At 40.2% G+C, this 13,796-nt stretch overlaps 1 protein-coding gene across 2 annotated transcripts; it reads right to left on the reverse strand.

The window, feature by feature from the left end:
* Positions 1–1,625: 1,625 nt before the first annotated feature.
* On the reverse strand, positions 1,626–13,182 carry snx16 (sorting nexin 16). Of its 2 annotated transcripts, XM_085362683.1 has the most exons (9): positions 13,051–13,182; positions 11,203–11,759; positions 10,988–11,074; positions 8,267–8,415; positions 7,976–8,045; positions 4,973–5,109; positions 4,751–4,867; positions 3,320–3,364; positions 2,176–2,215 (listed from the first exon to the last, which is right to left on the reverse strand). In XM_085362683.1, the coding sequence occupies exons 2-8, from the start codon at positions 11,617–11,619 to the stop codon at positions 3,346–3,348; spliced, it is 996 nt and encodes a 331-aa protein (XP_085218809.1). In that variant the 5' UTR covers positions 11,620–11,759; positions 13,051–13,182; the 3' UTR covers positions 2,176–2,215; positions 3,320–3,345. The 2 variants fall into 2 exon arrangements, with proteins under 2 accessions (XP_085218808.1, XP_085218809.1); XM_085362682.1 differs by lacking the exon at positions 3,320–3,364 and having other exon boundaries at positions 1,626–2,215.
* Positions 13,183–13,796: the final 614 nt, after the last annotated feature.

Here is a 13,796-nt window from a genome sequence, read left to right on the forward strand (position 1 = left end):
TACACAAACCTATAAAGCTATTCCAACATATAAAAAAAAAAAAAAAAGAGCCGAGTGGAAATATTCAAGGCACTTAGAATTATACAACAAATGAATTTACAGACAAACAGAACTAAATACAAGTTAACCAAGCTGTGACATTTCATATACAGTTGGGAGCCAGGACAGATCAGGTGAGCTAAAAGGCATATTTCTGTGTTATAATAGTAAAAACAATATCCTAGCAAACATTGCGTGTTGCCATTCATCCATAAAGTGCATCACATGACCTGTTCCAGGCCTAGTTTGAGACAAGTCAACATCCCCCGTAGCCATTATATCCTTCGTAGTCATCATGAAAGAGTGAAAACAACAGCTGCTCAGCACACTCGACCACATGTGAAACGTCTGCCTCTCAAGTGCTCTTAAGTGTAAAAATATGGCTTTAGTGGATGATTTAATGAATAACAGTCTTGATGCAGATAAAGAGCCAACAAAGCTAAACTGTGAGTTTATTAGTTGCCTGTGGCATTCACTTCTTCCTCAAATACCAGCCCGATGGTTTTGCATCCTAACAAGCTTTGAAGGCTTTGAAACGATGACTACGTTGGCCTTGTTTTCCCTCTTTTTCCAGCCCGTCAGGTCTTAAACTTTAGGATTTTTCAGGTAAAAAGAATAGCACCACTGTATACTTGAGGAGCTTTCACCTCTTTGTGTCTTTCACCCAAATTATATAGTTATAATTCTATAATTATACTCCTGAGTATCTCACCTGGTCGATAGTTTTATCAGCTGGGATTTTGAAACATCTGAAATAAAAATTCTGTCGAGGTTTCCTAGGATGCCCCAAAACATGACTAACGTGACTATTGCTGTAACTGCAATGCCAGTAGAAAAAAAACAAAAAAACAATCGACAACGTCCTACGTGGATTATCAAAATACGAAGAAGTAGCTGTTAGATCTGATATCTTAAAATCCACAGCAGCTAAAACCAAATCCTCATTCCTACATATGTGAGCAAAAATGCCATTCTTGTCCTTTAATCACGCCACAGTAGGCCTTGAAGAAAAAAAAAAAAAAGGAAATCCAGAAGAAGTGCCAGGAGAGGTCTGGTGTAAAGATTTGTGAAATGACCTTCACCTGGAAAATTAATGCCTTCAAATGTTTATGCATATATGCAGGAATGTTTCTTGGTAACGACACGATTAGTATACATGTCGACCTTTACATTCCTTGGCTTTGACACAGTATGGTACAGACTAAATGCCCCCATCAGGACATGATTTATGACACATGGCACTAAAACAGGGTGGAATGTAGCTTTTAGATGCACCGGAAAGTGGAGACACAATGGCAATTTTCAAGACGGAAGGACCGTCTACCACAATAACAGTAAATGGCAGTACACTGCAATGAGATGAAGTACCTGCAGACCAATCGTTACCAATCCTCTGTCAAACACACCTGTTACCTGCTTATCCTGAGTCAGACTTTTATTTGAACAGCCACACGGGGGTGTCGTTTCCCTGGTTTATAAAGAGGGCCTCTCATAACAACTAAGATACCATAAGGCAAAGGACTGCAGCGAAAACTATTGAGATTATAATTCAGATTTCATATAGATTGTCACAATTGTGAAAACTGCCCTTTTCTCCTTTTTGGTCAAAAATTCAGACTTTGGCTTTGGGCTCTAACTCATGAGGTCTTGTGGATACACACTGGGTTCAAAAGTGAATCATCAGGACCAAGAAATCCAAACACACTGTCAGACAGATCCATTTAGTCCAAAGTCCCAACAAGGTGTTCAACATCTTCTGTAGGTGCCGGATAAAATTTCCCATGGTTTGTTGCTTTTAGTATACAACCATTCTCTTTTAAGTCCAGATCTTGAGGTATCATCCAACTCCATGACTGGACAATGAAACATCACTTGCCCTCTGACAGGTAGTAAGATGAGATGTGAAAGGACGTGGTAAAGGCAAAGTACAAATAAGAACACAAGAAAAACTAAAAAACAAACAACCCAAACAAACATGTGGACTAATGCTGCAGTGAGGAGGAGGAAAAGAAGGCAGGGAGAACAAAAAGAGATGGCGAGGAAGACCCGGGTTTATTGTTAGTGTTCTGAGTTCTTGTGGTAGAGCTGAGTGACCTGGATGACGGGAGGAGAGACGCTGAGCGACGGACCGCACCAACAGGCAGAGGATCGCACAGGCTGCACCTCACACCTGCCACTGGAGAGAGGGAAGTCAGAGCAGAAGAAATACACTGAGCACGTGACAGAAGGTAACGGGACGAGAGAACATCAGGCAACACAAAGACAGACAGACAAAGATCCAAAGAGGAAATGCAGATGCGAGAGACTAGAATAGCTCAAAGTGTGAGGCATTGATGTGGGGAGACCGAGACATCAAGTTATTGATGCCGCAGCACCAGAATACTGCACGTACAGGTCCCCTGAGAACACAGCGAGACAGGCTTGCTATCCAACTCTATATAGCATCTGTTAAAACACAAGTGATAACAGATAAGGGCATCAGGACTGTTTACATCCCGTCTACATCCTCAAACATCACGTGCACTCACAAAGCATTATATACAGTAGTACTTTTATAGAAGCTGTCAATCCAACAGACGAGAATAGGAAGAAAGAAAAACCTGCACTCCCTCAAATCCAAACACCTACAATGGTCATGTAATGAACATACATCACCACGTGAAAAGGAGGCACAAACACCATTTGTTAGTCATATGTGATGCAGGAGTGCAGTGCAGCACAGACAGAAGAGAGGACAGGACGTTGGAGTACAACAAATACACACCACAGCTGGGGCAAAATCAATTTCAGGTCACTTGCTTTAAAACTAGACTATTTTTAAACACATCCTTTAACTCAGATAGTTGTCCCTTAAAAAGCATAATCCTGTGACAGGTTTAAATCAATATGTGGTTTGTTAAGACCGGACTTTGATCAGGAGACATTTTTCTGAACTAGTTTTACTGAAAGTGAAATCACCCCAATCCGGAGAAACATCCCGACTCCTAGCACTTTAAAGACAGGTTTGTTTATTTTTCAAATAAATCTTAATACAGCACTTACATGTAATGTGTGCAGCTCCGGGGAACACGGGAATTAAACGCACATTTACCATGTGAGCGCTGCACTTAGACCGACTTGAAAGCAATCCGAACCCATCCTTAAACACGCCAACATCATTAAACATGACATCTTTACTGTGCAGTTAGCAGTGGGATGCATGTTATTGGCAAGAAGAACAGAGTGGGGGGAGGAAACAGTATGCCACAGTGTTAGCCTGCTGAGCTGCAATTGAAAGTACCTCACATGTTATGGGGCTCTTTATTTTCACATTGGGGCAGCACTGCTGTGAAATATGAGAGTGAAAAACAAGTGAAAACATATTTTAAAAAAAGAAAAGGAGAAAGTGGAACAAGGTTTAGAATATTAATGATAATTATCTTCTCCTTAAACCAGAAACATCTTCACAGACATGCATACGCCATTTTTTTTTTATTACCATAACTACATTTACACACTAGTGTGTGCCGTCTTTATGACTCTCGTGTGGGTCTGAAACTCATCACTGAAACGCTGACATTTGTATTTCTTGATTTCAAAATACCAGAAACATAACAACAGCCAGTATTTGGTAAATAAGGTCCAATCCTGGAATAAAAAACAACATCTGGGCAGTGATGAGAACCACAGTTCAAACCCACAACGCCCATTGTAGTGAGAAAACCGTGCAAACACCAGAGTCGATTTCAGTATTCATTCCCAACAACTGAACAACTTCCTTTCTGCGTGATGTTGATTTTTATTTTTCGTGTTTCTTTAAAAGTGTAAACATCACTCCTTTTTGAGCATAAACATTGTGTAGATTTAGAGATATTTATGACAACTTGATGTCTTTACTTTTTTGTTTTCTGTCTATTTACATGTTCGAAATTTAACTCTTCTACTGACAGTAAAGAACATTTTTTAAATTCTGATATTAAAACTGTTTTCTACTTGCTTAAAAATGTGAAAACCTTTTCCATGAGGAGGAAAGATACACCGAACCTTGCACTCTGTGAGTCTTACTCCTATGAGATCAGTAAATACTGTCATTTAATTAAATTAGGTTGTAGAGGATGAAGTAAGAGAGGTGCACACTCTTCAGGGCCTATAAATCAAGTTCTCTGCTGTGCAAACCGTTTTCACCCTAATCAGTCGCAGAAAACTGCACGTCCTCAGATAAGACAAATTCTACTTTTGAGCTTTTGAGATTTTCAGTCATCTCCAGTTTACTACATTAACTGCAGTTGTAAATCCAACACATCATTTATTCATTTGGCTTCAAGGCTTCCAGCAGTTTATGAGCCGTGATGCCTTTAACTTTCCTGATGGTCTTATGTGGGGTTTTATTAACTCCAGATTATCACGAAAGACAAAAAACATGCAAGTTTTGTGCAAGACGGACAAAATCAAATGGACTGAAATGCCTTGCAAGAAAGCCTGTTAACCTTACGAGAATGCTCCTTAAGGTGGTTTAAATTCACAAATGAACCTTGCCCCTCGACCTTTGATCCACTTTTAAAATAAATGGAAAATCTGCTTTAACTTCGATGTTGTGGCAGCATAAACAGATATAATTCTGTGGAAATCACATGAACTTTGGTTGGTGTCAGGAGCACATTAGAGGAGTAGTAGATCAAACCTACTCCTTGTTTTATCGTTGCCATTTGTGGTTTATGCGAGCGTCTCTTACCCGGTGTCTTCAGGGATGTCCTGATCGGCCTCTGCAGCAGATGACTCCACATCTGCACTGCTCTCACTGCCCTGAGCTGACAGTCGACATGGAGACTCTGGACTAACACACTCATCGCTGCAACAGAGATTCACACACACATCCAAAAGGTCATTCTCCTCTCACATGTGAGACTTTTGTGAATCTCTCTAAGGATGCATACGGTTGTGTTTATCTACTGACTTGATATGCTTTTCCAGTAGTAGGATGGCTTGCTCCCTCTCCTCCAGTCTCCTCTTTAGGGAGGCAATCTCCTTTTGCTTCTCTAGCAGCTCCTTCTGAAGACGATAGTTGCTCTCCTCCAGAGTCTCACAGAACGCCTAGAAGAAGGGGGGAAATGAGGAGCAGAAAATATTTACATCTTTACATGGTCAAAATACCATATAGATAACAACAATGGGGTTTTCTTCAGAAGTTCGTGAATTGAAAAGGCCCAGCGGGCTGTGAGGTCTGTGCCAAAAGCTTCAGCATGCATTTGATGCACATTTAACCTTGATAAGCTGTTGTTAGAATTTTTTTAATATTACTTTCTACACCAGGATCCTTTTCTAGCTGACGGCTGGTAACTGTGCAGGGGCGGATCTAGCAAAGTTTAGCCAGGGGGGCCGATAGGGCATGAACAGGGGAAAGGGGGGCACAAAGACATCCTTTTCTTTCTTATTCTCATTTAAAATGTCTAGCTTTTAATAAATAATTATCTGAATCTTACACCCAAAGTTTTAATTTGATGTAAAATGAATAGAAGTCAATTACTGTATATAGTAACTATTAAGTCTAATAAACCCTAGTAAGCTTTAGAGATGGACCGATATTACGTATCGGTATCGGTCCGATACTCACCTAAATTACTGGATCGGATATCGGAGAAAAATAAAAAATGTAATCCGATCCATTAAATATCACGAAAGCACCTCACAAAACTTGCAACACGCCGTAACTCACCTCAGAACGTTAGCACGTCGGAGCAGTATGCATCACGTTATAGAGCGGCTGTGGCATGCGGGACCTGTCGGTGGTCTGGATAGCATGTGGAGCTTCGCTAGCAACCCGGCATTTCATCTCCGACAAAGTTATCCCGAGAGAAGTAAAGCAAGTGTGTAAGTCCATCTCTGAATGTTTGTAAAGCATTCCTGCGTTAAGCTTGCCAAACGATATATGGAGCGACTGCCTCTTCTGGCTGCTACTTCAAATCATGAAACTGCTTAATGATCAGCTGATCGGCTTTTCTGTCGCGAGTCCGTCTCTCTGGTTTGTTTTTGGCCCACTTTGCACCAGAAAGAGGAAACCAGCGGCTGAACAACAGCAGCACGTTTAAGCTTGATAATCTGTTGTTAGAATTTATTTATTATTACTTTCTACTCGAGGATCTTTTTCTACAGCTGACGCTGGTAACTGTGCAGGGGCGGATCTAGCAAAGTTTAGCCAGGGGGGCCGATAGGGCATTAACAGGGAAAAGGGGGCACAAAGACATACTTTTCTTTCTTATTCTCATTTAAAATGTCGAGCTTTTAATAAATAATTATCCGAATCTTACACCCAAAGTTTTAATTTGATGTAAAATGAATAGAAGTCAATTACTGTATATAGTAACTAATATATATACCCTAGTAAGTTATAGTACTTTTTACTTTGGGAAGGTACCATCTGTGCAGTCTGCAATTTTGTTGAAGAAAGATGTTGAATCTATTTAATATTTCTTGAAAAATAATTGATTTCTGTGCATTTTTTTTTTCACACTGCATCAAATTAAGGTTGATTACGTTGATTAAGCATCATGAGGTGGAGCGTGAGGGGTGGTTCCCTATTTTTTATTTATTTATTTTTGTTGTTGCTGGGAGTTGGAACCCCATTAGTTAGGTTGCTTAATATTTATGCTAAGCACTCTTTAAAATACCAGAATAGGGAGGATGGTGTAGGTCTAAGTTTATTAGATTGATCAGTATTGCTGAACTATGAAATTTATTTTTTTTTTGCATATAGGTATAACAGAATAGCTTAAGTGTAGTTGTTGTTTTAAACTTGAGTATGAACTTATACAAAATGCAGCAAGATATTTAAAAAAAACAGTTTTGTTGATTAAAAAACACTATATCGGATTCATATCGGTATCGGCAGATATCCAAATTTATGATATCGGTATCGGACATAAAAAAGTGGTATCGTGCCATCTCTAGTAAGCTTTACTACTTTTTCCTTTGGGAAGGTACCATCTGTGCAGTCTGCAATTCTGTTGAAGAAAGATGTTGAATCTATTTAATTATTGTGGAAAAATAATTGACTTCTGTGCATTTTTTTGTGCATTAAATTAAAGTTGATTACATCGATTAAGCATCACGAGGTGGAGGGTGGGGGGTGGTTCCCTATTTTTTTTTTTTTGCTGGGAGTTGGAACCCTATTAGTTAGGTTGCTTAATATTTCCACTAAGTACTCTTTAAAATACCAGAATTGGGAGGATAGACTAGGTTTAAGTTTATTAGATTGATCAGTATTACCGAACTATCAAATATTTTAGGTGCAGTGTATTTTTTTTTTTTTTTTTTTTTTTTTTTTTTTTTACATACAGGTTTAACAGAATAGCTTTAGTGTTTTGGTTTTTTTAAACTTGAGTTTGAACTTATAAAAAAATGCAGCAAGATAATAAAAAAACAAAAAAATACACTATATCGGATTCATATCGTATTGGCAGATATCCAAATTTACGATATCGGTATCGGACATAAAAGTGGTATCGTGCCATCTCTAGACGACATATACCATCATGGTTTAGGCACCTGACATCTCACTGCACTGTCTTTTGTAATGAGATTAAGGGTTTCCTTTCCATAACTTTCCATGTTGGCTCTGTTTGCTGCAAAGTCCAAGAACAGTGCTCAGTCTGTTAGCTGCTTTCCGGTTCTTTCATATGAGATTTTCAGTTGCCAGATGTAGTTTTCCTTAATATATTCCTTAATGGCAGGGATAAACAAATTGCAAAACAGCTTTAAAACTAAGAATGCACTGATTCAACTGGGAGGAATCCCGTCCTTCTAAATTTGAATAACACCAGAGGTAATGATTAACTTAAAAGGCAGAGGACAGCTACATGTCCTGTGTCTATCCTGGGACAAGATGTGGAGGAGGAGTAGAAGTAACTGATGCTCAAAAGCTTCAGCATCCAACTTACACATACTCTAAATGCACACTCACCCTGCTCTCCTCCAGACTGTCAAAAGGCCCAGGTGGATCATCGAGACACAGAAACTCTCTCACCGGCAGGCTGTCAAGAACAATAAATGATGTAAGATTAGAAAGATTAGAAAACAGGTCAGCTCACACTGATATCAGTTATCTTTTTAGCTATGCATGTATTTTCCACATAGCTCTGATGCAGCCAACACAAACTAAGAGTTACGGCAAGGTTTGTCTGCAATAATGACCCAGCATGACATAAAATATGGCCCAGTAACATTTTTATTATTAAACATAATAGGCTCATACCAGTTGGCGATGTCCTTGTGTGCAACCAAGTTTTGCAAAAAAGCTTGCAGTCCTAACTGTCTGTCTTCCAGGAAGTTACTGTCATAGTTGTCTTTGAACCAGCGCTTAGGAGGCAGTGAGAGGCGGAAGCCTGGAAACGTCTCCTTCAGCTGGAACAAATACACACAGACACACACAGTGAATGATTGCCCTTACATTCAGCTACAGGCTGTAGGGGCAAAGACAGTCATGTAAGGGCCGTGTAGACATCATGCAGAGATAAAAGTAATAAAGTTGGTGGCGGGCCAAGAAAAACGCTTCCAGCCCACAAAGCAAACACACTCTTCGTCTAGATTTTGTGCTCGGATCAAACCTGCATCCAAACAAAAGAGCACAGGTCTGCTACTTTCTGATCTATATACCTTACTAAATAACCAAATCACAGAAATGTCATAATCAAAAATGTTTTTCATAATAGTCTGTCATCAGATTGTCACATTTTTATTTCACGTGCATTCAAGATACAACCATACATCCAAAAACACTTAAACCCCCCCCCAAAAAAAACAAAATTTCAAAATGAGCTTTAAATCTCATGAGCTTTTTTAATCACACAGGTGAAAGTCCAGATTAGTGTTCTGCGCTATGCTGGTGTCATATTACAGACCTCATGCATTTTTGGTGCAACTACACATTTCTTAATGTGTTACTTACCACTGTGTTAAATCCAACATGAATTCTTTCTTGTAGTAAACTTGGCTTCATTCAGCAGAAATGCTTTCCTCACAAACTGTTCCCATGGTCACGGGTGGTGAGACGTACCTCTATTAATAAACCTATTATTCCAGCTTCATTCTGAGCTTAAGCTTTGATAGGATATATGCAAAGTGTTTACATGCAAAACCAGACTGTTTGTAAAATGTTCATAGCTGCATAGTGAGTAGGAGGCTGGAAGAGTTTTACATGAAAACTTGTTGTGTGAGGTTTAATATAGCCTGGACACAATAGGTATGTATACAAGTGTGACTGTCTGAAACATTAGTATACAAATAGAAAGCACATGGGTTTTGCTGTGGTTACGCAAGGTGTTTCCCATACATGTTGCCAGGTTGGTATTTCTGAGGCTAGAAGATTCGACCTGCCTCATTTCTGTCAGCTGTTTATTTACTTTCCGGCTCTTTGAAAAGTTGCACCAAAATGTTGAGAAAAAGCACCGAGTTTTTTAAATGGACTAACAATGAAGTGGAGTTGTTGCTGCGAGTAACACAAAAGTACAAAGTTGCAAAAGCGAGTGAGAATTAAAGAATTTGAAAAAGTTATCTGGATATATCTTTATATATCTTTAATAGGGCTGTCAAAATTGAGAGCAAACAAAACAACTGCTGTATAATCAGGGGTGCACATAAGTGGTCCGCAGGTGCGCTGTCAAAATAAAAGACGCGAACCAGATAAGTTACAACGTGCGTTTGCGTACATAAGATTTTCTGGAGGAGGACAGACATTTGTTTAGAACTCTTTGTTTAATTGGTCACATGACTGCATCATATGACTAACATGCGTCTCCGTTTTTGCTGTCAACACTGCGATGCGAAAACACTGTTTTGAAATGTATGCGTTTTCGAGAGCGTTTTGAAAACGCTGCCTCAGTGTGGACGGGAGGCCAAAATGGAGAGAAAACGATGCATTAGTGTGGACGTAGCCTGAGATCCTCACTGTCACCTAGGACTGCCTACTTTCTTTGGAGTATATAACGGTTTCTATAAAAGGTTCTGCCTATTGATTTCAAGAAAAATGACAACATGTTGCCAAATGTTTCTGCTGAATAAACATACAACCTCACTGTATCGTGCTAAAGTCCCTCTATTGAAGTCAAAGAGCATTCAACATTTAGGACAAGTCTGGTGATATTTTTGACTGTATGTAGAGAGGTTTAGGAGACATTGTGTTAATATGTGGTCCCAGTGTCAATTTACTCAGAGGGAGGTGGCCTGGGGTGTGTAAACATGTATGCAAACCTGTCTGCTTTCACCATGCGATTAAACTTCACAGTGAAGCTATGCTGACTGAGGTCTGAACCTCAAAATAATGTTTGTGATGAACCACCCTGTACAGAGTCAGTGCTCTATTATACAAACCATACTATACAGATCATGCTAGGTATTTCTGCCTCGTATTTGCTGGTCCCTCTGAAGCGTTCACTCACGGCAGCCAAGTACTCTCATCCCTGTAACCTTTCCAAGGTAGAGCTAAAAAATTTAATCCTAACAGAATAATCAAAACACACTTCATACTGACAGATTTCCAAACTGTGGTCAGTCTCATTGATACAAACATGTTCTCAATGAGACATCCACTGATGATTACTGTGAGCTGCTTTTAATAGGCTTAAATTCTTCAAACCTTACACCTTTTACATGATTTCTCCATCCATATAGTATTCTCATATAATAGTATGTCTCCTCTGTTAACTGTGATTATATACTCTGAAAACCACAAGAGACCAGAGCTCCTAGTTGGCTCAGGCCCGCTGGCTGTTTGGGAACAGTAGGCTTCTTTGTGTAGCTCGAATCATGTTCACTGAGCATTCAACAACTAAAGAAAGCTTGCTGAAAGCAGAGGGATTGATAGTCGAAACCAGTTGCTTCAGTTGTGGCAGGATTATAATAAGGTTTACCCTCATGTAGTTTTCCAGTTTGGGACGGCTCATTTAATCCCATGCACAGACAACACACCCAAACACACCTTGTCATTGAGTCTTGAGAAGTCAGCGTATCTTCTGAAAACAACCCAGCTCTCATCTAGAGTCTTTCTCACCAGGATCTTATACACCTGCAGTAGAGAAGGCAGATGTTAATAACTGCTCACCATGTTTGCTTTAGTGTTTAGTCACTAATAAATACAGACTAAATCTAGCACAGACAGCGGTTGCCATGCTAACTAATTTTCTGGATTCCTACCGTGAACTTGGCCCTCTCCTCCATGACCTCATACCCCAGCACAGTGGGGGTGATAGGCCTCTCCTCAGCTTGCTGGCTACCACTAGGATCCGATATAGACCGCGGACAGCTCGAGTATTCGACAGATGGTTCCAGAGTCCCGTTCAACTTAGCCCGTGTCACAGGGCTCTGAAGGGGTGGGGGCGTTCGGCTGCGGCCACCCCTGTCCGCACAGCGAGACTGATGTTGGGAATCTAATTCTCCGCATCCGACTCCCCCATGTTCCTCCCCAGCCATCCTGGCGATTGAAGACGAAGACTCTGAGCTGCTGGAGACACTTCCTAGCGATGAAGCTCGCTGCGCCCGTCTCAGCTTGTTGCTACCACGGGACAAGGCTCTGTCCATGGGCACAGGAACAGGCACAAAAGGTGATGCCATCTTCCTGAGTTGTGTACTCCTGCCACACCACCATAGAAGTCAATAAAGCTTTTCACACCAAGCTTGTCTTGGTACAGTAGTGTTGTGTGAGGATGAAGTCTAGCAGCAATTCTGAGCCTGAAGGGCTGACATTGAAGACTCTATAGAAAAACAACAACAACAGGAGTTATTAGGTGTAACATTATATGGAGGATCATTACACTGCCTCTAAATAATCTGTATTTAAAACCTAATCTACTTAATTCGCCCTGAGTCTACATAAATGTGGCACAATCTGTCAAGTACCTCACAAACCCAGGGCACGTGAATTATTGACACGAGCCCCATATGGTTTATAATTTATGAATTTGTGTATTATGTGTAAAATTCATTACGGTAAAAGCCTGTAAAGATTAGATTCACATGTCAACTTGAATGAAACAGAGCTGCATGTTGGTTTTCATGAAAGAGAGAGGCCAGAGAAATCAGCAGCTACCTGTCTATTTTGTTCGTGTTAATTCAGCTTCAGAGCTGCTCAGAAACCAGTCAATCCACTCCATAGGAGTACAAATGAAGAGCGTTTAAGAATACTACTGACGTACTCGTAATGGGAATATACGCTGTAAAAATATAGCGATTATAAATAAAATCTGGCAGGCAAAAGTGGGGAAAAAATAACTCAGCAGCAGAAAGAGGATGAAAGGATAGATGTAAGAAGTAAACACAATGAGACATGTCATTTATGGCTCTCACTAATTGACAAGGTCCTGCTGCTATTTTGGTGAAACACGGCGAAAACTCTGGGACGGCAGCCAGCGTTACAACAAAACACGGGCTTTCTAATGTAATTGCCCTGCTTCGTAAACATAAATGCCATTTTTAGACCAAGTCGCTAACGATATAGCTACCCTCTATGTTATTTTAGCAAGCAAGCTAACCGCATTCACTACGATTCACGACGTCCTTTCTGAGCTCTGAGAACTTCATTAACAAAACATGGTCGTGTAATAGTGTTAACCCGCCTTTCAGTTTAGAGAACTACTATCAGAAAACCACAAGAGTACAGTTTATAAAACGTTACCGTTCTCACCGTCAAAGTTAGCTACACTTTAACATGAGCTAACACTAGTTAGTTTCACTACAATACAAAGTACGCTAACAACAATTTTACTGATATAATAGCTGTTTACAACAACAATTGAATGCCGAATGCAGCAAGAATTACCAATACTGCGTCGGATATCTGTTTTTATTCTCCTGGTAGCATTTTTCCCAATAATAAACAAACCAACAGTTAAATAGCCCGGTTTTAAACCGTGTTTGGTGCGTCCCCCATCCCACTGAAAGAACCGGGCATGTATCACATTACATTCAGGTTAGCTAGCGAGCTAAGACGGAGAGCATGTGTGGGCAAAGCTAAGATGACCCCGAGTGAAAAGGTCTTTCGCTTACCGTAGGAGTCCAGATATCCTTCTCTGTCCGAAAATATGTTTACTACAGACATAGAGCCAAATGTGTAGTTGCCCCGTTGCTGTTTACCCGCCGCCGTATCTCCTCCCTCTGTGTTTTCATGTTAGCATGCTGGAACTCTGACCACAATGACGGCAGTACCTTTGCATAACCAGTAGAGTGCGCAGTAACACGCTTAATACTATATAGAAAATGTAATTCCTCAGCAAAAAAGTAGACACAAGACTTAAAGGGATTTGAAACAGGTACTATCAGAAAACACACACAGACACACACACAAAGGTTTTAGGCAGGTAGGGAAAATGCTGTAAACAAGGAATGCTTTGTGTTAATCATTTATTTTCATCAATCAACAAAATGCAGTGAATGAACAAACGAGAAATCTAAATCAGCTCAATATTTGGTGTGACCAACCTTTGCCTTCGAAACAGTATCAGTTCTTCTAGGTACACTTGCACACATCTTTTGAAGGAACTCGGCTGGTAGGTTGTTCCAAACGTCCTGCAGAACTAACCACAGATCTTCCGTAGATGTAGGCTTCCTCACATCCCTCTGTCTCTTCATGTAATCCCAGACACACTTGATGATGTTGAGATCAGGGCTCTGTGGGGGCCAGACCAGTACTTGTTCTTCTTCTTTACACTGAGGATAGTTCTTAATGGCTTTGGCTGTATGTTAGGGTCATTGTCCTGCTGCAGAATACATTTTGGACCAATAAACAATCATTT

Source organism: Diplotaxodon limnothrissa, linkage group LG9 (genome assembly GCF_057381915.1).
Source record: "Diplotaxodon limnothrissa isolate DT_005_m linkage group LG9, D_limnothrissa_male_GT1.1, whole genome shotgun sequence".
Lineage (NCBI taxonomy): Eukaryota > Metazoa > Chordata > Actinopteri > Cichliformes > Cichlidae > Diplotaxodon > Diplotaxodon limnothrissa.

Excerpts from the sequence above, each read along its gene's own strand:
- snx16 (XM_085362682.1), bottom strand. The coding sequence starts at position 11,619 with ATGGCATCACCTTTTGTGCCTGTTCCTGTGCCCATGGACAGAGCCTTG. Across the intron at positions 8,416-10,987 it reads TCTCAAGACTCAATGACAAG|CTGAAGGAGACGTTTCCAGG; the intron begins GTGTGTTTGGGT and ends TATTTGTTCCAG. Across the intron at positions 5,110-7,975 it reads ACAGTCTGGAGGAGAGCAGG|GCGTTCTGTGAGACTCTGGA; the intron begins GTGAGTGTGCAT and ends CCCTTCTTCTAG.